Source organism: Scyliorhinus torazame, chromosome 22, assembly GCF_047496885.1.
Source record: "Scyliorhinus torazame isolate Kashiwa2021f chromosome 22, sScyTor2.1, whole genome shotgun sequence".
Lineage (NCBI taxonomy): Eukaryota > Metazoa > Chordata > Chondrichthyes > Carcharhiniformes > Scyliorhinidae > Scyliorhinus > Scyliorhinus torazame.
Genome location: NC_092728.1, coordinates 95,863,686 through 95,886,065, shown reverse-complemented (window position 1 = coordinate 95,886,065; position 22,380 = coordinate 95,863,686). Strand labels below are relative to the sequence as shown.

At 47.0% G+C, this 22,380-nt stretch overlaps 1 protein-coding gene across 1 annotated transcript in view; it reads right to left on the bottom strand.

The window, feature by feature from the left end:
• Positions 1-22,380, bottom strand: part of LOC140399244 (hemicentin-1-like) — a 492,970-nt gene that overhangs the window by 381,940 nt on the left and 88,650 nt on the right. The window contains 3 exon segments of the mRNA XM_072488667.1: positions 2,666-2,786; positions 3,560-3,666; positions 5,056-5,227. Coding sequence (XP_072344768.1) covers positions 2,666-2,786; positions 3,560-3,666; positions 5,056-5,227 — 400 coding nt within the window.

Here is a 22,380-nt window from a genome sequence, read left to right as displayed (position 1 = left end):
TGTAAGAGCCGGTGCAGACTCGATGGGCCGAATGCCTTCCTTCTGCACTGTAAATTCTATGAATATTTGAGGGGCAGCACGGGGGTGCACTGGATTAGCCCTGCTACCTCAACGGCGCCGAGGCCCCAGGTTCAATCCCGGCTCTGGGTCACTGTCCGTGTGGAGTTTGCACATTCTCCCCGTGTTTGCGTGGGTCGCGCCCCCCCCCACAACCCAAAGATGTGCAGGGTGGTAGGACATGCTAAATTGCCCCGAAATTGGAAAAAATGAATTGGGTACACTAAATTTAAAAAAAGAAAAAAATTTAACGCATTGCCGGCGGAGGTGGTAGAGGCGGGCACGATAGCGTAATTTAAGATGTATCTAGACAGATACATGAATGGGCAGGGAACAGAGGGATACAGATCCATAGAAAATAGGCGACAGTTTTAGATAGAGGATCTGGATCGGCCCTGTGCTGTAATTTTTCTTTGTTCTTCTTTGACACAGCATACAAGGCTGTGGACCAAGTGCTGGAATAGGGGTTAGAATAGATAGGCGCCTGAAGGTTGGAACTGACACGATGGGCCGAAGGGCTTTTTTCTGTGCTGTAAAACCCGGAGTCTACACATAGACTGCAATGGTTCATGAAGGCGGCTCATCACCACCTTCTCACGAATAATTAGAGATGAACAATAGACACTGGCCTCACCAGCGGCATTCAACATGCCAAGAAACAATTTTTTTAAAAACTGAATGTAACGATTGCACGTTTCCAACAGACGAATATAATTGGGGAGCGAATGTATGAACTTAATTAAAGGGCATGAAAGCGTCCACGTTCCAAGACAGAGGTAACTCACTGCCATTCTCCGACAGTGCAGACCGAGCACGTCAGAGTGGCAGTGCACCCTGAACGTTCTGCCGGATTGTTCTGTGTGAAATCAGTAATTAATCTATCAGAAGAAATTCCTTTGCCTGCTGTAGCCACCTAAATTGGCCAATTCCAGATTTAAAATGGCAAACGGCAAAGGCTGATGGGAAAGTCAGCCAACACAGACAGAAACCAGCAGGTGCAGGTTTGCTGTGTATTTAACTCTGCAAAAGGCCAGACAACATCGATACCAGCGACCATCAGCATAACAATGTAGCAGCCATCTGCATACTGATGAGCAATCCCCGGGAACAATAAGTAACATTTGGGACACACAAAGCAAAGCCAGACTCCCCGGCGCCAGCAGGAGCCAACACAAAGGAGCTGAACGAACACCTCAAGACCGCCCATCGATCAGGGAACCGCTCCAGTATTGGAGAAATCGAACGAAGCGATTGGGACAAAGTCCAATCACTTGGGACCAGGCACAGGGTCCGCCTCGAAAGGCGGGAAGCCCCTGGGGACTATAAGAGTTAAGCCCCAAGTTCAAATCTCTCCCTCTCTTCATCCTGCCCGGGTCACCCAGCAACACGAACCAACATTGACCGTGACCGGTGCAGTGACCACCGAAAGAAGTAAGTCTTAATTCAACGCTCGCTACGAGATAGGCGCTCCTGGCTACCAATTCGTACCAACTTTGAATCCCGCAGACTCAGAACCCAAACGAAAGGCTATTTGTTCCCCTGACCTAGTGGGCCAGTCCGAAGTTAAGTATAGGCCTGTTAGTTGTAGAAGTAGCTTAGACGTAGAATTTGTGCATGAGTAGCGATTACGGTGTTTAATAAATGTGCTTTGATTTGAATCTTACTAATCGGTGTATTGAGTTATTGATCATTACTCGGACTTGAACCTCGTGGCGGTATCATAAAGATACCTGGCAACTCGAGAGCAAAGGTAACAAAACAGAGGAATTGAACCAACCGGAAAATTAGCAACACTGCTATTTGATCAGTAACTGTAAAGTTAGAGTAATTATAGGGGTTGGTTTAGCACAGTGGGCTAAACAGCTGGCTTGTAATGCAGAACAAGGCCAGCAACGTGGGTTCAATTCCCGTACCAGCCTCCCCGAACAGGTGCCGGAATGTGGAGACTAGGGGCTTTTTACAGTAACTTCATTGAAGCCTACTTGTGACAATAAGCGATTATTATTATTAGTATTACGTTACATTTTTTAAACACTTAAGACCTTTTAATTCCATCCTTAAAACAACAGGAATTTCACACCAACATCTCCATTCTGCATATCGCAAGTTGTAAATCAGGGTGGATCCATTCGAGGGTGAAGCCAGATGCGCAAATGAGAGATAGAGGAATAGAAGATTATAACGTGGGAGGAAACTTGCGTGGAGCATAAAGGCCACCATGGACCTTCGGGGTTGAATGGCCTCTTTCTGTGCTGTAGATTTTATGTAATCCTGTGTAATAACTGAGAAGTGTGGGTTCTATGTCTTCTTGTTGGTTTTTGGTTCCCAGGTGTGGTGATTAATCACACTTTAAGCTTGAAAAGACCAATATGTTTAATTTGCCATGCTGTCGGGTACAACAGAAGGACTGGATTGAATTGGTTCTGCCAGACTCCGTAGGAGTTGCTGGTGCAGCTGGGAAATGTGGCCCCCCTGGAACATTTGCAAATAACACATCAGCTCCCAGCGAATTAGTTCCTAGCTCTTTACAGATATTTACGGATAATACAGCAATGTCCAACAGCGGGTTTGAGCTCTTGTTAAATGGACAACGCTTCAGTTTACCTACCTTGAATCGGACGCTCGCTCGTTTTCCTGAAGTCTGATGTAGGTTTCGTGGCGAATCCAGCCCGGAAATCAATGCTACTGACTCCTGTGATCCGCGCAGAGTGGCGCCCAGTGCTCCGGAGCTTAAGGGAAACAAACGTTTGTCGTCACCACCCCAGTGGGTATATTGAGTACAATAACATGACTTAGATGAGCCCTTCCCCATGCCTGGTTGCACATTGAAGCAGACAAAGTATGTGTTTATGGCTGAACAAGAGCAGAGACAGTATTAAACAAATCAACCCAGACTGTGCTTACACACAGAGAGACTCAGGAAAAGAGTGAAGGCACAGAGGACACAACATCATCAAACTGAAAGAGCTGGAGACTGTGATGACATGCATAAAGCAATTCTGTACATGATGTGATACACGGCCTCCGGCCACTCGGTGGCAGTGTAAACCCACCACGTGACCCTGTGGCTGGGGAGTTGGGAGTAGGTCGGGTTGGAGGATAGGCGTATTTTGCAGTAGCTCTACAATAGTTAATTAGTGTTCGTAGTTTATTATTTTATTAATCCTAGTTATCTCTATCACATAGTTGTTTCATGATAAATTATTTAAACAAGAAGTTCATCATTCACTTCGGTCACCGACAGAACATGACAGAGAGCAAATGGCACAAATCTGGAAAGAGTTGATGGGAGATGGCAGGAGGTTAGAGATTGGAGGAATAGAGGAATGGGGACGTCGAGGAGAAAGTGGTATGACATGTTTTTACTTCTACACATGGTGATGCACAAAGAGGACAGGATGATGAGCCTGGAGCTTATTAGGAACAAGAGAGAGGGAAATTTAAAGTAGCACTGACCCCCCCCCCCCCGGCGATAACCACGCAAGGCGAATGCAGTCCTTACCTTGATTGTCCACACTCCAGGCCGTGGGTTTTTCACATTGACCACTCGAGCTGAGTTTGGGATGTTCAACAGTTCATTCAAACCCAACCCTCTCCACATGAACCGGCCTAAAAGAAAGGCAATTGTCCAATCAGAATTAACACAGTTTCCAAAAGGCAATAATATAAAAGCAAATGGCTGCGAATGGTGGAAAAAAAAAGGAAAACGCTGGACGATCTCAACAGGTCTGACAGCGTCTGTGGAGAGGAAAGGGAGCGAACATTAGCTCCCTTCTCTGAGATTGCCCAGCATTTTCTGTTTTTGTTCCAAAACACAATGTTGGTGGGTAAACAGTAGTCGATTGGAACAAGCACCATCTCATTTCTAAAATTCATGCTGGCAAGAGACAGCACAATAATATCAGTTTTTGAGGCCAATGGACAAGGGATAGCGATAGCGAAAGGACATTGGGGAAGGGAATCCTAAGGGTTATTCACAAAGAATAAGTAACACCAACACCGAAAGTTACAAAATCCTGGAGTGGATTTAATGGTGATTTTGTTCTATTGGTTCCTGCTCACTAAGATCCAGCATGAAACTGATCAACTTCTTCAGAAGTAGGATCCTTCTAAACAACTTCAGTTCGCAACTCCTGAGATATTGAAGCAGTCTTTCTACACATGCAGAAAGATGTGAACAACATTCAGGCTTGGGCAAGTAACATTCAGCTTAGAAAGTCCACCATCTCCAAGGCACAAGTCAGGAGTGTGATGGATTACTCTCCCCTTGCCTGGATGAGTGCAGCTCCAACAACGCTCAAGGAGGGTGTTCGGCATCCAGGACAAAGCAGCCCCGCTTTGATTGTCACCCCATACACCGTCTTAAACATTCACTCCCTTTACAACAGAGTCACACTCACCCAGGCGGCAGTGTGTACCATCGACAAGATGCACTGCAAAAGCCTGGATCTCCTTCCCAAACAACAGTAGATGTGACATTTTCAGGCCCTTCCCACCAACCAGGTCTCAATGCTGACCGCCCCCTCCCCCCCCCCCCCCGCGTTCCCCAGTGGCAGAGGGGGCGAGCCATGAAAAAGGCCATAGACTTCAGTAAGATCCCGCCACTAGGCAATGACAAGCCACCCCAGCCGCCACAAAACGCACGTGGAGGGGTGGGGCGCGGGACTAGGTGTCTGCACACCACATGATCTGCAGCAGTTCACGAATGTGGCTCGCCGAACACTTCTCGAGGGCAATTAGGGACCAGCAAAAAATGGTCTCTTTGCCAGTGACAGTCTCATCCTACGAACGGATTTTACAAAGTCAGGATAGGGTTCAAATCTAGATCCCCGAGATCCAAAATGTTAGCGTCTGTCCTGCTGTGTCATTCAATTCCCCAATCCTAATCGCTCTCTCTCTCTTATTGGACGAATAAATGAATAAATAACCTAAGAACAAATTCCTGCATACTGGAAATCCACTTTAATCCAACAAGATAATTATCCTCTTACATCTTACCTGAAGGGTCCCGAATTTCAATGGCTGGTGCGGGGCCACTGAGGGAAATGGTGACCTCTTTTAGGTTCGGGTCAAAGGGCACAAACCAGAGATGCTCCTCCCTCTCCTTGTGATTGGTGGACAGCAGATGGACTTTAGAGGCCTGGATAGTTTTTTCAACCCACTGCAGCACCTGGACCAAAACAAAATCCTTTGTGAAACCTTGCTTTCTTTACTGCCCCCTCTTCATTCCTCCCTTTGTTTCGCCTCAAAGCGGCAAATAAAGTTTAATGGGTCCCCATTTATCGCTTGCCTTGCCACATTGTTGAGCGGGCGCTAAGCGTGAAGAGGTTATTCAACTGCTGCGACCACCATAGCTGCACCTGATTCAGTCCTTATCCTAAAGCCATACACTTGCATTTTCAATCCTTGGATTCTTCAATGCGTGTGCAATTTATTTTTCCCCAAATGATACAAGGAGGAAATCGACAACCTTACCTGGACTTAGCTCAGATGGGATCCTCAGTAAAGCAACTACTAAGGGGCGCAGATTTAAGGTGATTGGTGGGAGGATTAGAAGGTAGATGAGGAAAGACCTCTTCACCCAGAGGGTGGCGAGTGTCTAGAACTCACCGCCCGGGTCGGGGGTTGAGGCAGAAACCCTCAACCTCATTTAAAAGGTACCTGGATGTCCACCTGAAGTGCTGTGACCTGCATGGCCATGGACCAGGTGCTGGAATGTGGGATTAGAATGGGTGGCTAGTCTTTTATTGTTTTCTTTTTGAATCGACGCAGATAAGAGCACGGTAGAATAGTAGTTAGCATAGTTGCTTCACAGCTCCAGGGTCCTGGGTTCGATTCCCGGCCTGGGTCACTGTCTGTGTGGAGTCTGCACGTTCTCCCCATGTCTGCGTGGGTTTCCTCCGGGTGCTCCGGTTTCCTCCCACAGTCCAAAGGTGTGCAGGTTTGGTGGATTAGCCATTCTAAATTGCCCTTAGTGTCCAAAAAGGTTAGGTTGGGTTACGGGATAAAGGGGATAGAATGGAGGCATGGGACTTAAGTGGGGTGCTCTTTCCAAGGGACGGTGCAGACTCGATGGGCTGAATGGCCTCCTTCTGCACTGTAAATTCTATGATTCTATGAATGACTTCTTTCTGTGCCATAACATTTCAATGGGTGGAATTCACCGTTCCTGAGGCTAAGTGCCGGTCGGCCAACGGAGAATCCGCGGGTGATTCATGACATGAGTATCGGCATGAACCTCTCACCGAGGGGCTAGCACGGGCGCCGCGTGGAATACCCGCGGATCGCGCCGAAAACGCCCGGGGAATTGGCAGGTCCCGGGCCACACATGCCCGGCCTGACGACCTGCACCAGTCGCGCCGGAAAGCATGGTGCCGGCCATGTTGGAACCCTAACCCATCCACCCAACCTCACAGCCCATCCTCTGGCCACAGGTGGCCCACGCCGTTGTGAACTCGGACCGTCATGGACGGAGCATCACGGGTGGGCTGGCTGATGACGTGCCGCCGCCTTGTGACTGCGCACGGCGCCCATCCCGAATCCGGTGTCGGAAGCCATTCTCCACCCAATCGCCGGTCCCGATTTCGGAGAATTCCGCCCAATGGTTCTATTATCCATAAATTGCTCAAGGTGACCGATCGAGTGTACTTATCTTGTGAACATAGCCCCACGAAACTCACCGCAGAGGCACTTGCCCCACTCTTGCCCCCTGTAATGCACTAGCGCAAACTGTTGCACATTCCCTGTCCCTGAATGAGCGAGAACATAGTTCCAGTATACAGAGTGCTGTATATAGTTCCAGTATACAGAGTGCTGTATGTCGTTCCAGTATACAGAGTGCTGTATGTCGTTCCAGTATACAGAGTGCTGTATGTCGTTCCAGTATACAGAGTGCTGTATATAGTTCCAGTATACAGAGTGCTGTATATCGTTCCAGTATACAGAGTGCTGTATGTCGTTCCAGTATACAGAGTGCTGTATATCGTTCCAGTATACAGAGTGCTGTACATCGTTCCAGTATACAGAGTGCTGTATGTCGTTCCAGTATACAGAGTGCTGTATATCGTTCCAGTATACAGAGTGCTGTATGTCGTTCCAGTATACAGAGTGCTGTATATCATTCCAGTATACAGAGTGCTGTATGTCGTTCCAGTATACAGAGTGCTGTACATCGTTCCAGTATACAGAGTGCTGTATATCGTTCCAGTATACAGAGTGCTGTATATAGTTCCAGTATACAGAGTGCTGTATATCGTTCCAGTATACAAAGTGCTGTATGTCGTTCCAGTATACGGAGTGCTGTACATCGTTCCAGTATACAGAGTGCTGTATGTCGTTCCAGTATACAGAGTGCTGTATATAGTTCCAGTATACAGAGTGCTGTACATTGTTCCAGTATACAGAGTGCTGTATGTCATTCCAGTATACAGAGTGCTGTATGTCGTTCCAGTATACAGAGTGCTGTACATCGTTCCAGTATACAGAGTGCTGTATATCGTTCCAGTATACAGAGTGCTGTATGTCGTTCCAGTATACAGAGTGCTGTATGTCGTTCCAGTATACAGAGTGCTGTATATAGTTCCAGTATACAGAGTGCTGTATATCGTTCCAGTATACAGAGTGCTGTATGTCGTTTCAGTACACAGAGTGCTGTATATCGTTCCAGTATACAGAGTGCTGTACATCGTTCCAGTGTACAGAGTGCTGTATATCATTCCAGTATACAGAGTGCTGTATATCGTTCCAGTATACAGAGTGCTGTATGTCGTTCCAGTATACAGAGTGCTGTATATCATTCCAGTATACAGAGTGCTGTATGCCGTTCCAGTATACAGAGTGCTGTATGTCGTTCCAGTATACAGAGTGCTGTATATCATTCCAGTATACAGAGTGCTGTATGCCGTTCCAGTATACAGAGTGCTGTATATCGTTCCAGTATACAGAGTGCTGTATATAGTTCCAGTATACAGAGTGCTGTATATCGTTCCAGTATACAGAGTGCTGTATATCGTTCCAGTATACAGAGTGCTGTATATCGTTCAAGTATAGAGTACTGTATATCGTTCCAGTATACAGAGTGCTGCATATCGTTCCAGTATACAAAGTGCTGTATGTCGTTCCAGTATACAGAGTGCTGTATATCGTTCCAGTATACAGAGTGCTGCATATCGTTCCAGTATACAAAGTGCTGTATGTCGTTCCAGTATACAGAGTGCTGTATATCGTTCCAGTATACAGAGTGCTGTATATCGTTCCAGTATACAGAGTGCTGTATATAGTTCCAGTATACAGAGTGCTGTATATCGTTCCAGTATACAGAGTGCTGTATATCGTTCCAGTATACAGAGTGCTGTATGTCGTTCCAGTATACAGAGTGCAGTATATCATTCCAGTATACAGAGTGCTGTATGTCGTTCCAGTATACAGAGTGCTGTATATCGTTCCAGTATACAGAGTGCTGTATGTCGTTCCAGTATACAGAGTGCTGTACATCGTTCCAGTATACAGAGTGCCGTATGTCGTTCCAGTATACAGAGTGCTGTATATAGTTCCAGAATACAGAGTGCTGTATATCGTTCCAGTATACAGAGTGCTGTATGTCGTTTCAGTATACAGAGTGCTGTATATCGTTCCAGTATACAGAGTGCTGTACATCGTTCCAGTGTACAGAGTGCTGTATATCATTCCAGTATACAGAGTGCTGTATATCGTTCCAGTATACAGAGTGCTGTATGTCGTTCCAGTATACAGAGTGCTGTATATCATTCCAGTATACAGAGTGCTGTATGCCGTTCCAGTATACAGAGTGCTGTATGTCGTTCCAGTATACAGAGTGCTGTATATCGTTCCAGTATACAGAGTGCTGTATATAGTTCCAGTATACAGAGTGCTGTATATCGTTCCAGTATACAGAGTGCTGTATATCGTTCCAGTATACAGAGTGCTGTATATCGTTCCAGTATAGAGTACTGTATATCGTTCCAGTATACAGAGTGCTGCATATCGTTCCAGTACACAAAGTGCTGTATGTCGTTCCAGTATACAGAGTGCTGTATATCGTTCCAGTATACAGAGTGCTGTATATCGTTCCAGTATACAGAGCGCTGTATATCGTTCCAGTATACAGAATGCTGTACATCGTTCCAGTATACAGAGTGCTGTATGTCGTTCCAGTATACAGAGTGCTGTATATCGTTCCAGTATACAGAGTGCTGTATGTCGTTCCAGTATACAGAGTGCTGTATATCATTCCAGTATACAGAGTGCTGTATGTCGTTCCAGTATACAGAGTGCTGTACATCGTTCCAGTATACAGAGTGCTGTATATCGTTCCAGTATACAGAGTGCTGTATATAGTTCCAGTATACAGAGTGCTGTATATCGTTCCAGTATACAAAGTGCTGTATGTCGTTACAGTATACGGAGTGCTGTACATCGTTCCAGTATACAGAGTGCTGTATGTCGTTCCAGTATACAGAGTGCTGTATATAGTTCCAGTATACAGAGTGCTGTACATTGTTCCAGTATACAGAGTGCTGTATGTCATTCCAGTATACAGAGTGCTGTATGTCGTTCCAGTATACAGAGTGCTGTACATCGTTCCAGTATACAGAGTGCTGTATATCGTTCCAGTATACAGAGTGCTGTATGTCGTTCCAGTATACAGAGTGCTGTATGTCGTTCCAGTATACAGAGTGCTATATATAGTTCCAGTATACAGAGTGCTGTACATCGTTCCAGTATACAGAGTGCTGTATGTCGTTTCAGTATACAGAGTGCTGTATATCGTTCCAGTATACAGAGTGCTGTACATCGTTCCAGTATACAGAGTGCTGTATATCATTCCAGTATACAGAGTGCTGTATATCGTTCCAGTATACAGAGTGCTGTATGTCGTTCCAGTATACAGAGTGCTGTATATCATTCCAGTATACAGAGTGCTGTATGTCGTTCCAGTATACAGAGTGCTGTATATCGTTCCAGTATACAGAGTGCTGTATATCGTTCCAGTATACAGAGTGCTGTATATCGTTCCAGTATAGAGTGCTGTATATCGTTCCAGTATAGAGTACTGTATATCGTTCCAGTATACAGAGTGCTGCATATCGTTCCAGTATACAAAGTGCTGTATGTCGTTCCAGTATACAGAGTGCTGTATATCGTTCCAGTATACAGAGTGCTGTATATCGTTCCAGTATACAGAGTGCTGTATATCGTTCCAGTATACAGAGTGCTGTACATCGTTCCAGTATACAGAGTGCTGTATATCGTTCCAGTATACAGAGTGCTGTATATCGTTCCAGTATACAGAGTGCTGTATATCGTTCCAGTATACAGAGTGCTGTATATCGTTCCAGTATACAGAGTGCTGTATATCGTTCCAGTATACAGAGTGCTGTACATCGTTCCAGTATACAGAGTGCTGTATATCGTTCCAGTATACAGAGTGCTGTACATCGTTCCAGTATACAGAGTGCTATATATCGTTCCAGTATACAGAGTGCTGTATATCGTTCCAGTATACAGAGTGCTGTATATCGTTCCAGTATACAGAGTGCTGTACATCGTTCCAGTATACAGAGTGCTGTATATTGTTCCAGTATACAGGGTGCTGTACATCGTTCCAGTATACAGAGTGCTGTATATCGTTCCAGTATACAGAGTGCTGTATATCGTTCCAGTATACAGAGTGCTGTATGTCGTTCCAGTATACAGAGTGCTGTATATAGTTCCAGTATACAGAGTGCTGTATATCATTCCAGTATACAGAGTGCTGTACATCGTTCCAGTATACAGAGTGCTGTATATTGTTCCAGTATACAGGGTGCTGTACATCGTTCCAGTATACAGAGTGCTGTATATCGTTCCAGTATACAGAGTGCTGTATGTCGTTCCAGTATACAGAGTGCTGTGCATCGTTCCAGTATACAGAGTGCTGTATGTCGTTCCAGTATACAGAGTGCTGTATATCGTTCCAGTATACAGAGTGCTGTATATCGTTCCAGTATACAGAGTGCTGTACATCGTTCCAGTATACAGAGTGCTGTATAGCGTTCCAGTATACAGAGTGCTGTATATTGTTCCAGTATACAGGGTGCTGTACATCGTTCCAGTATACAGAGTGCTGTATATCGTTCCAGTATACAGAGTGCTGTATATCGTTCCAGTATACAGAGTGCTGTATATCGTTCCAGTATACAGAGTGCTGTATATCGTTCCAGTATACAGAGTGCTGTATATCGTTCCAGTATACAGAGTGCTGTACATCGTTCCAGTATACAGAGTGCTGTATGTCGTTCCAGTATACAGAGTGCTGTATGTCGTTCCAGTATACAGAGTGCTGTACATCGTTCCAGTATACAGAGTGCTGTACATCGTTCCAGTATACAGAGTGCTGTATATCATTCTAGTATATAGAGTGCTGTATGTCGTTCCAGTATACAGAGTGCTGTATATCGTTCCAGTATACAGAGTGCTGTATGTTGTTCCAGTATACAGGGTGCTGTACATCGTTCCAGTATACAGAGTGCTGTATATCGTTCCAGTATACAGAGTGCTGTACATCGTTCCAGTATACAGAGTGCTGTATAGCGTTCCAGTATACAGAGTGCTGTATATTGTTCCAGTATACAGGGTGCTGTACATCGTTCCAGTATACAGAGTGCTGTATATCGTTCCAGTATACAGAGTGCTGTATATCGTTCCAGTATACAGAGTGCTGTATATCGTTCCAGTATACAGAGTGCTGTATATCGTTCCAGTATACAGAGTGCTGTATATCGTTCCAGTATACAGAGTGCTGTACATCGTTCCAGTATACAGAGTGCTGTATGTCGTTCCAGTATACAGAGTGCTGTATGTCGTTCCAGTATACAGAGTGCTGTACATCGTTCCAGTATACAGAGTGCTGTACATCGTTCCAGTATACAGAGTGCTGTATGTCGTTCCAGTATACAGAGTGCTGTATATCGTTCCAGTATACAGAGTGCTGTACATCGTTCCAGTATACAGAGTGCTGTATATCGTTCCAGTATACAGAGTGCTGTATGTCGTTCCAGTATACAGAGTGCTGTATGTCGTTCCAGTATACAGAGTGCTGTACATCGTTCCAGTATACAGAGTGCTGTATATCGTTCCAGTATACAGAGTGCTGTACATCGTTCCAGTATACAGAGTGCTGTATGTCATTCCAGTATACAGAGTGCTGTATGTCGTTCCAGTATACAGAGTGCTGAACCATGGCAGTGCACAGCAGCTTGAATCCTCCTGACCGGCTCCCGACCCTGACACCGACCTCCGTCGTGGGCCGGAAACCAGCAAGTGGCGATGGCGGGACATCAGTGGTAACCTTCCCCGGGCCAACCAATTTCGGAGCCGGCTCCTGGAGCCCATCCAGTCAGGGAAGAGGTGGGAACTATTGACCGCAGGTAGGAGAAATCTTTGGAATTCTCTGCCCCACAGATTGGGTTCAATGGCATTTTGGGTTCGATGGCATTTTGGCCTCTCAGGGAATCCAGGGATATGGGGAATGGAGTTGAAACCCAAGATCAGCCATGATGGTATTGAATGGTGGAACAGGCTCGATGGGCTGAATGGTCAATCCCTGCTCCTGGGCGGGATTCTCCGTTGGCCGACGGCGAAATCGGGAAACGCGATTGGGCGGAGAATAGGTTCAAACGCCAAAATCGCGCCAATTTACGCCAAATTGCAATTCTCCTGCAATGTCAAAGCGTTCCGGAATGCACGTACAGTAAACACCGTTTAACATCTCATTAGTGGGCCCGACCCGGTATTCCCAGGGGCCTCCGTGATTCTCCGCCTCCGATTGGCCGAGTTCCCGACGGCGCGGTTCACTTGTGCTTTTAAAAATCGTGAAACCGGCGTCATGGCTGACGAGGGAGAGGGGGGTGCAGAAGGTGTGCAACATCGCCATAGCTTGCTGATAGCAGTGCCGCTAGCCTGGCTTCTGCCAGGGACGGGGGGGTAGTAGCAGTGGTTGGCCAGGAGGTGGGCTGTGGGGTCGGGTGGACGGGCACGGAACACCATTGCCGCAGCCGGAAAGCAGCCACTGACCGCCCACTTTGAACCTAGTGCCACGGGACATATGGGTCCCCCCAAGGCACTCTGGCCCCAGCCGACCCATTAGCTGTATAAACGTGCTCCAGCACAACCAGTGCCATCTTGTTGGCTAGGATGAGTGTGCGTGGGAAGTGTAATGTGTAAGTGCGGCTGCAGCTTGTCAGCCTCCCGAGTGTCAATCACGGACCCGGCGAATCCCGCACCGTTTCTCATTGGAATGGATTGTGTTCCACGTGGCGCTGGTGCGAGCCCCTCAACAGTCGCTGAATCAGTCCAGGTTCGGGGCCAGTTTTGCAGTCGTGAAAGCCCACGGATCCTGCCCCGCGCCAACACTTAGTCTCAGGACCGGAGATTTCAGCCCCTATTTTTTGTGTTGAGCTCGCGAAAATGGAAGCATTCTGTGCGTTGCTGTGAAAAATGTTTAAAATCACGTTTGGTCACACTTATCCAGCCATCAGGGCGAATCGGAAACTCCTCCAAAGAACAGTCTGTAGCCCAGTCTGTGGCCATGCCATCTGGGTGGAGGGGTGGCATCAATGACACCCTGCCTGCTGCCAGAAAGCCTCCTGCAGTGAAATGCCAGGCTGGCCACAGCTGGGAAGATCCCGGCATCTTTCTTCCAATTTGTCTATTATTGAGCCTAATTGCCGTCGCATTGACCCCACCCTATCGGCAAGATCGCTCGGAGGGGGGAATGCCTCCAACAACGTCCTATTGCTCCCGGTCCCCCTCCTCCTAACCCACCTCCACAGGAACAGGAAAATGCAGTGCCACGTTGTCATACAGACTGAGTTACCAACAACGACCACCTGGGGTGCCATTCAGAACCCACAACCTTCTTCATGGGAGATGGTGGAGGCGAGGAGAGGAGTTGAGGAAGGTTCTGTGTTATTGTTCTACTCATTCCATTCCATCCAGTTTTGTAGCACTACTGGCGAAGATGTGCCATCAACACAAAGTAATGGAAACAACCATGGGAGTCTGAATGGTCCAAACATACTTCAACTATCTCAGTCCCACTTGTACAAATGTGCAGACGAACATACGGATCAGGTGCAGGAATAGCCACTTGGCCCCTTGAGCCTTCTCCGCCATGCAACAGATCGTGGCTGAGCTGATTATAACCTCAACTGCACATCACCGTCTACACCGATAACTTTGTTGATCAAGAATCTATCCCGCTCTGCCTTAAAAAATATTCAAAGACTCTGCCCTTTGAGGAAAAGAGTTCCAGGGACTCATGACCCTCTGGGAGAAGAAAATTCTCCTCATCTCAGTCTTACATCAGTGACCCCTTACTTTTAAAACAGTGACCTCTTGTTCTAGATTCTTCCACAAGAGGAAACATCCCTTCCACATCCACCCTGTCAAGACCCCCCAGGATTGTAAGGGTTTCAATCAAGTCACTTTTTATTCTTCTAAACTCCAATGGATACAAACCTAGCCTGTCCAACCTTTCCTCATTAGATAACCTACCCATTCTTGATATTAGTCTCGTAAACCTTCTCTGAACTGTTTCCAACAGATTTACATCTTTCCTTAAATACAGATAAAATACCGTACACCAGTATTTTTCAAACTTTATTTCCCGGGACCCTCTTTCACCAATTGGCCCCCCTTCGCGACCCACGCCGACCGACCTTCGCAACCCAGGCCAGCCGATCTTCGTGGCCCACACTGCTGACCTTCATGACCATTATTATTTCTTACCTTTAATGCAACAAGTGAGCCTGCTTGGTCCTCACTTGCTTTGCCATTCAATGTTACATTTCTGCTAAGGACTTCAGCTGACTATTTAATTTCTCGCTGCATTCTTTGAAAAATATCAAGAGGCTTGTCCTCTTGTCTTCAAAGTTTTGAGAATTTTAAACTTCCATTTTTAAATTGCATATAACACACATCCAGATGTGCATTGGCACAATTAACAAAGCCATACCTCAAGAAATTATTTTTATACTGCTTTGTTCCCGATTTCAGTTTTTTCTTTGCTGGGTATTCACCAGAGACCCTGGAGCTCTGCATACAGCTCACACCTGCACTGCTTTGTCCTGCCAAGGACTCTCCTGTGAAGCTCTCTCCAGCAGATTTGGTTGCGAGATCCTGGCCTGTTTGTGTCTCTGGCCCTCTCTTCCTTATTATGAAATAACCCATCTTCAGTTCTTCACACAGTCCTGTTGCTTGCTTGCTGGCAGCTACAAAATGGAGGAATCTCTCCTCCGTGATTTTGCGGCCAAAGCATGGACGTACAGGACGCGTGATGTCAGTGTACATGCCGGGCTCGTGACCTGCTGTCTGCCGCCACTTCTGGCAGGAAGACTCCATTGTTTGTATTTAAAGGCTTCCCCCGCCATCGGGAACGCATCGACCGATCACTCCGCGACCCGCCCACAACCCATCCACGGGCCGCGACCCTGAGATTGAAAAACCCTGCCGTACACAATACTCCAGATGTGGTCTCACCAACGCCCTGTACAACTGAAGCATAACCTCCCTATTTTTGTAATCAAATCCCCTCAGAATAAACAATACCGTTCTATGAGCTTTCCTAATTACTTGCTGGCCCCGCAGACAAGCCTTTTGTGATTCATGCCCAAGGACAACCAGATTTGTCTCCAGAAAGTTAGCATACTCCTTGTAAATCTACTTGTACTTCACTCATTACAAGAGGGTAAGAAAATGTCCTCAAAAATGTGAAAACTAAATAAGTATAATTGAGTTCCTCATCTCAGTTACACAAAGCGGATTTATCTATTTATTTTAAGAGTCACTTTTATGGTTGAAAAGTCAGCAAACCAAAAATGCAGGTTATAAATGAAGTGAGATCATCAAATGGACGTAATGCCAGCTGAAACAATGACTGCACAGCTTCAACTCAATAAACCAAAGCCTAATGAGATGCCTGGCTCTTTACAAGTCTGCCAGGGGGTTTGGACATGGTCTCATTCTGAAAGAACGATGTGAAAGTTACAAGCTCTTCCTGCGGGCTCATTGTTGGGCGGCAGGCTCTGGACACAGTGTGTTACAGCGTCTTGCGGTAGTATAGCTTTGGCTTCACGTCAACATATCTTGAAAATAATCCATTAATCACCATCTTAACTGAGGCAGCAGATTCATCAATATACCTCTTTTATATTTGCATTTTAAAAATATTGTACAGAATGCACACAAACAGGCAGATTCCATCCCACTGATCCATCAATGCGCCACACAAACTTCCTCCCATCCCTAATTTGTCTCAGCGATCACATTGGGCTGTATTCTCCATCGGCGGGCTCCTCCGCTTCGCCGGCAGCGCACTCACGTCTGCGGATTTCCCGACGGCTTGGGGGTGCCCACAGTGTGAAACCCCATTGGCCGGCTACTGGGATGGAGAATCCCGCTACCAGCGAGGGCACGCCGCTCCAGGAACCGGGTCTGGAGGGATGGAAAATCTAGCACTATACCTTTCTATTCCTTTCTCCCTTATGTGTCTACGTGCCCCTTAGAGGAATCTACATTATTCACCTCACCCACTGCGTGGTAATGATTTCCATGCTGTCAGCACTCTCTGGCTAAAGAGATGCCTCTTGAATACTTTATTGAATTAATTAAGAATTCTCTGATATTTATGACCTTAGTCTTGAACTCCCTCACCATTGGAACTATCGTCTCTGTGCTTTGTCTGTAGTTTTTCTGACTGTTAATCTGCTTAGCTACGTATAATGTGAATCCAGTCTTCCATTCTCCCGGCTGTTTTACTCAACCGCTCAATTAAACTCATTTCTCAAGGATTATGTCGCCTCTTTATTCCACCTAACAAATGGCACCGTAGCGCAATGGGGCGACACGGTGGCACAGTGGTTGGCACTGTTGCTTCACTGCGCCAGAGACCCGGGTTCAATTCCAGGCTTGGGTTACTGTCTGTGCGGAGTCTGCACGTCCTCCCCGTGTCTGCGTGGGTTTCCACCGGGTGCTCCGGTTTCCTCCCACAAGTCCCGAAAGATGCGCTTGTTAGGTGAATTGGACATTCTGAATTCTCCCTCAATGTAGCCGAACAGGCAACTAGGGGATTTTCACACAAACTTATCTGCAGCGTCAATGACAACAATAATGATTATTATTATTATGTACCTCACCCTTATCTAAGTTGGAATTAATTGACTGTTCTTTGTTCCTTCTTTTTTTTAACCTCATTGCCTCCCCTCTTCCCCGATCCTGTTGACACCTTTGTGCAGTTAAAAATAACCATTCTTCACAAGTCCAACTGCGAGTGAGGGGAGAGTGGGGCGAAGGCGAGATTCTGCCTTCAGCTAATGTGAGTAGCGGACATCCTGGGGAAGAGGCTTTTTCGCCATCCAAACTGAGGTCACTCAGCTCAGCACTGACCAGGAAACCCTACGGTGCCTCCCAGCTTCGCTGGTCACTGGATGAAGTCTGTAAACTTGCTTCCATTCTGCTTTTCCTGGCCTGGCCTCAGAGTGTGTAACTAAAACAGTACCGCTGCCAATTCCCTGCCCAGGCAGTCGGCAGCGGATAAAGGCACAGACGCACCGCCAGAGTGTGTGGACATTAATGCGGAATGCACATCAACATCTCCACTCTGTCCCAGGAAGCGATACTTAAAGCTAACCTCTGACAGGCTCAGCCCTTCAGGAGCGATAGGAACATATAGGGAGCCCGAGAATGGAGAGTTTATCTCTCCTCCTCGCCTCATGTTCAGAGATGAAATGCACCATCTGGTGCAGTACCTTGCGACAAAGGTCTGGCAAGGACTCACTTCATAGAATCATACAGCGCAGAAGGAGGCCATTGTGTCTGTGGCAGCTCTTTGAAAGAGATACTCAATCACTTCCACTGCCCTGCTCTTTCCCCATTGCCCTGGAAATGCTCCCCATACAAGTCTTCATCCAATCCCCTCCTGCAAAGTCTACTTTCCGCACACTTTCAGGCAACGCGTTCCAGATCATAAACTCGCTCTGGATCTTTTCTCAATCACTGGTCTCTGCTGACTTGTCTGATAATCAGGCAAAGTGCTGCTGGAGAGGTGCAAATTAAAAAGGGATCAGAGGTCCCACTCGTGATCAGCACCAGCTCCGGCTGGAAGGCGTGTGCGTAGACATCGCGATAGCGGGAGCAGGCGGATCCGCAGGGTGAACAGCCCACCAACACTCAACAGTTTAGCTTCACAGAGGATGGCTGTTTGCACAAGATACTGAGGGCAGTCAGTGTCTAAGTGGAACTGACGGGGGATAGGATGGGGGAAGTGGGGTTGAGGTAGAACGTAGAACGTAGAACAAAGAACAATACAGGCCCACCAAAGATTAACCATGGTCCACGCTATAGGAAGGATGTGATTGCACTGGAGGGGAAGCAGAGGAGATTCACCAGGATGTTGCCTGGGATGGAGCATTTAAGTTACGAGGAGAGGTTGGATAGGCTGGGGTTGTGTTTGTTGGAACAGAAAAGACTGAGGGGCGACCCGATCGAGGTGTGTAAGATTATGAGGGGCATGGACAGGGCGGATAGGGAGCAACTGTTCCCCTTTGTTGAAGGGTCAGTTACGAGGGGGACACAAGGTCAAGTTAAGGGCTGGAGGTTTAGGGGGGATTTGCGGAAAATCTTTTTTACCCAGAGGGTGGAGACGGTCTGGGACGCACTGCCTGGGAGGGCGGTAGAGGTGGGTTGCCTCACATCCTTTACAAAACACCTGGGTGAGTACTTGGCACGTCATAACATTCAAGGCTGTGGACTATGCTGGTAAATGGGGTTCGGTGGGCAGATCAGATGTTTTGCACATGCCAGTTCGGGCTCGATGGGTTGAAGGGCCTTTTCTGCACTGTCTGATTCTATGATTCTGTTAGTCTGAGATCCTATATTAGAGGGAGCAAATGGCCGGCTCTGTTCCTTACATTCTTGTATACTTGGCGCAGGAGTCATTGCCCTCCGTACCGGCACTGGGGGGCGGGCGGTGTCACACCAGCAAAGAGAAAAAACAGATCACCTACAGCTTCTGCCATCACCATTCGATCCCGACTGGTTTTACTGCTGGGCCAGTAACTGGTACAAAGCATTCTGCAAATTCTTGACGCTGCCGAGGAATCCCTTCTAATAACATGCAGATTTGACACAGTCATGCTCTGGGCTAGCTTCCTGCACCATTACTTAGCTTGAAACACGCGGCCCCTGGAGAAATCACATTGAAATCTGCGGCTGGGTGAAGTAATAACCTCGGAAAAATAAAAGCAGTGTGAGACTAGGATTTAACATCACACACAGCAATGTGCACTTTACGACATACCTCGCTGAATATTGTGCAATGATTGTCCACAATAATAACATAGATTATCGATTATAATGTAGTGAGGGACTGAAGATTTTTACCATTCGAACATTATTTTTATTTGTTCACAGAATACGGGCGTCGTTGGTTAGGCCAGCATTTATTGCCCAACCCTAATTGCCCTCCTGAAGGTGGTGGTGAGCTGCCTTCTTGGACCGCTGCCATCCCTGAGGTGTAGGTACACCCACAGTGCTGTTAGCAAGGGAGTTCCAGGATTTTGGCCTAGCGATAACGAAGGAACGGCGATATATTTCTAAAGGCAGGGTGGTGAGTGACCTGGAGGCGAACCTCTAGGAGGACAAGGGCAGCAGAAAGCTGGGAACCCCACGACTTGGGAGGGGAACCTAGATGGTGGCGGTCGTGGGTTTGGAAGGTGCTGCCTAAGGAGCCTTGTTGAGTTGCTGCAGTGCATCTTTCAGAGGGTACACATGGCTGCCACTGTGTGTCGGTGGTGGAGGGATTGAATGTTTGTGGAAGGAGGAGCATTCAAGCGGGGGCTGCTTTGTTCTGGGTGGTGTCGAGCTTCTTGAGTGTTGTTGGAGCCACACTCATCCAGGCAAGTGTATTCCAACACACTCATTTTTATTTATTTATTTGTAATTATTTTTTCTGAGTTACCAAGCCAGGGCTCCGAGTGTGGTCAGGGGTGAACCCCTAATCCAGCTCCTTGCCTGCTCCAAAAATCCAATCAAATTCAAATTGAATCTAATTCATGGTCCCCACAAGAGAGACACTTCCAACACACTCATGACATGTGCCTTGCAGAAGATGAATGGATTCTGGGGAGTCAGGAAGTGAGTTACTCTCCATAGAATTCCTAGCCTCTGACCTGCTCTTGTAGCCGCAGTATTTCTATGGCTAGTCCAGTTGAATTTCTGGTCAATGGGACCCCCGAGGATATTCAGTGATGGTAATGCCAATGAATGTCAAGGGACGATGTTTAAATTCCCTCTTGTTGGAGGTGGTCATTGCCTGCCACATGTCTGGAGCGAATGTTACTTGCTACCTGACAGCCTCAAGCTTGAGTCTGGGCTCAAAGACAACTCAATGTGATGAGGTGACGGCCTCCCCTCTCTGTTACTGTAAGGATCCATGTGGAATGCCTTTGGGTAGCCCGTCTGAGTTAAACATGATGACAGGAGGGCGAGGCCCCTAATCGTGCACCAGTGGTCAATCTCATTCAGAGCTTCCATTGAACGGTTGGTTCAGGAATTTGGAAGCAAGTGCCACCCAGATGCTGCGGCGAGTCTAAACTGGTCCCGATTAACGAAAAGGCCAAATCTTGGGAAATTCTGGTGAATCATTATTCAGGCAAATCCGATGAGAATCGTCGAATCTCTCTCCCTTCATGGCAGCTCCGGACATGGGTCCATTTACAACAACAACTTATACCTCACCCTGAACAGACTGAACCTTCCCAAAGCACTTCACACAAGCAATGTGGGCAGCACGGTAGCATTGTGGATAGCACAATTGCTTCACAGCGTCAGGGTTCCAGGTTCGATTCCCTGCTTGGCCACTGTCTGTGCGGAGTTTGCACGTTCTCCCCGTGTCTGCATGGGTTTCCTCCGGGTGCTCCGGTTTCCTCCCACAGTCCAAAGATGTGCAGGTTAGGTGGATTGGCCATGATAAATTGCCCTTAGTGACCAAAAAAGGTTAGGAGGGGTTATTGCCCTTAGTGTTGGGTGGGGTTACTGGGTTATGGGGATAGGGTGGAGGTGTTGACCTTGGGTGAGGTGCTCTTTCCAGGAGCCGGTGCAGACTCGATGGGCCGAAGGGCCTCCTTCTGCAATGTAGATTCTATGAATATAAAACAAAGTGGAAACCAAGCCATGGAAGGAAATACGTCATAATACTAATAGCTTCGTCAAAGAGATTGGTTTTGAGGATTGTCTGTAAGGGAGGAAAGTGCGGTAGAGAGTGGGCGAAATGTAGGGAGGGAATTCCAGAGCTTGGGGGCTCCGGCAATTGAAGGCACGGCTTCCAATGGCGGACCAATTATAATTGGGAATATACAAGAGGCCAATATTAGATGGGTGCAGATAGCTGGGAGGGGTGCCTGGGCTGGAGGAGATTACAGAGATGGGGAGGGGTTTGAAAACCAGGGTGGGAAGTTTGAAGTCAAGGCATTGCTCGACTGGCGGCCAATGTAAGTCAGTGAGCAGAGGGGTGATAGGGGAATGGGAGCTGCTGTGCGTTAAGACACGGCAGCAGAGTTTTACACAAAAAGTGCTTAACTTCCTAAACACGTCAAATATAAAGTCCCCTCCCTGCCTTTAATTGCTTGGTGACTGTTATGCAGCGCAGAGTTTTAATGTGCCAGATGGCACCAGAAGCCTAGAATCTTTTGGCTCGTGGAATTTCCTACACAACAGGCTCTAAACCGCAACTCCGCAGCTCAGGAAAACCTTGAATGCAGCCCGGCTCAATCAGCCCAGCCGGCTCTGATACATTCCTTATGGTCCTAGACAGAAAGGCAACGATGAAGGTCTTACAACAGATGGAAAGGAAGGTTATTAGATTTGGCAGATTGGTGTGGGATTCTTCGCTAAATAGGAATGGACTTCAGGTATTGGTCAGAGCAGGTCACTTTTTTAGTGGACAGGTCACTAAAACCACCGGCATCACATTCCTAGGCTGTTTAAAAAACAGGTAAAATGTTGGAATGAAATATAAATCCACTGTGGTGATATGCCTGTGCACGGTTTTGTAGATAGCAATGCGACCTCCGACCAGTTGGTGGCATCAGACACCCATCACGTGACTTGTGATACCCGGCAGTTGGTAGTAAGCCGTACAAGAAGAAAGTCGCACTTAGAGTAGTAAATCATCTTTATAGTTAAACAACTATATGTTCTGTGTACATCATTACAACGGTTATATCATGGAAGACAACATCCAGGAGTGCCATTTTAATATCATAT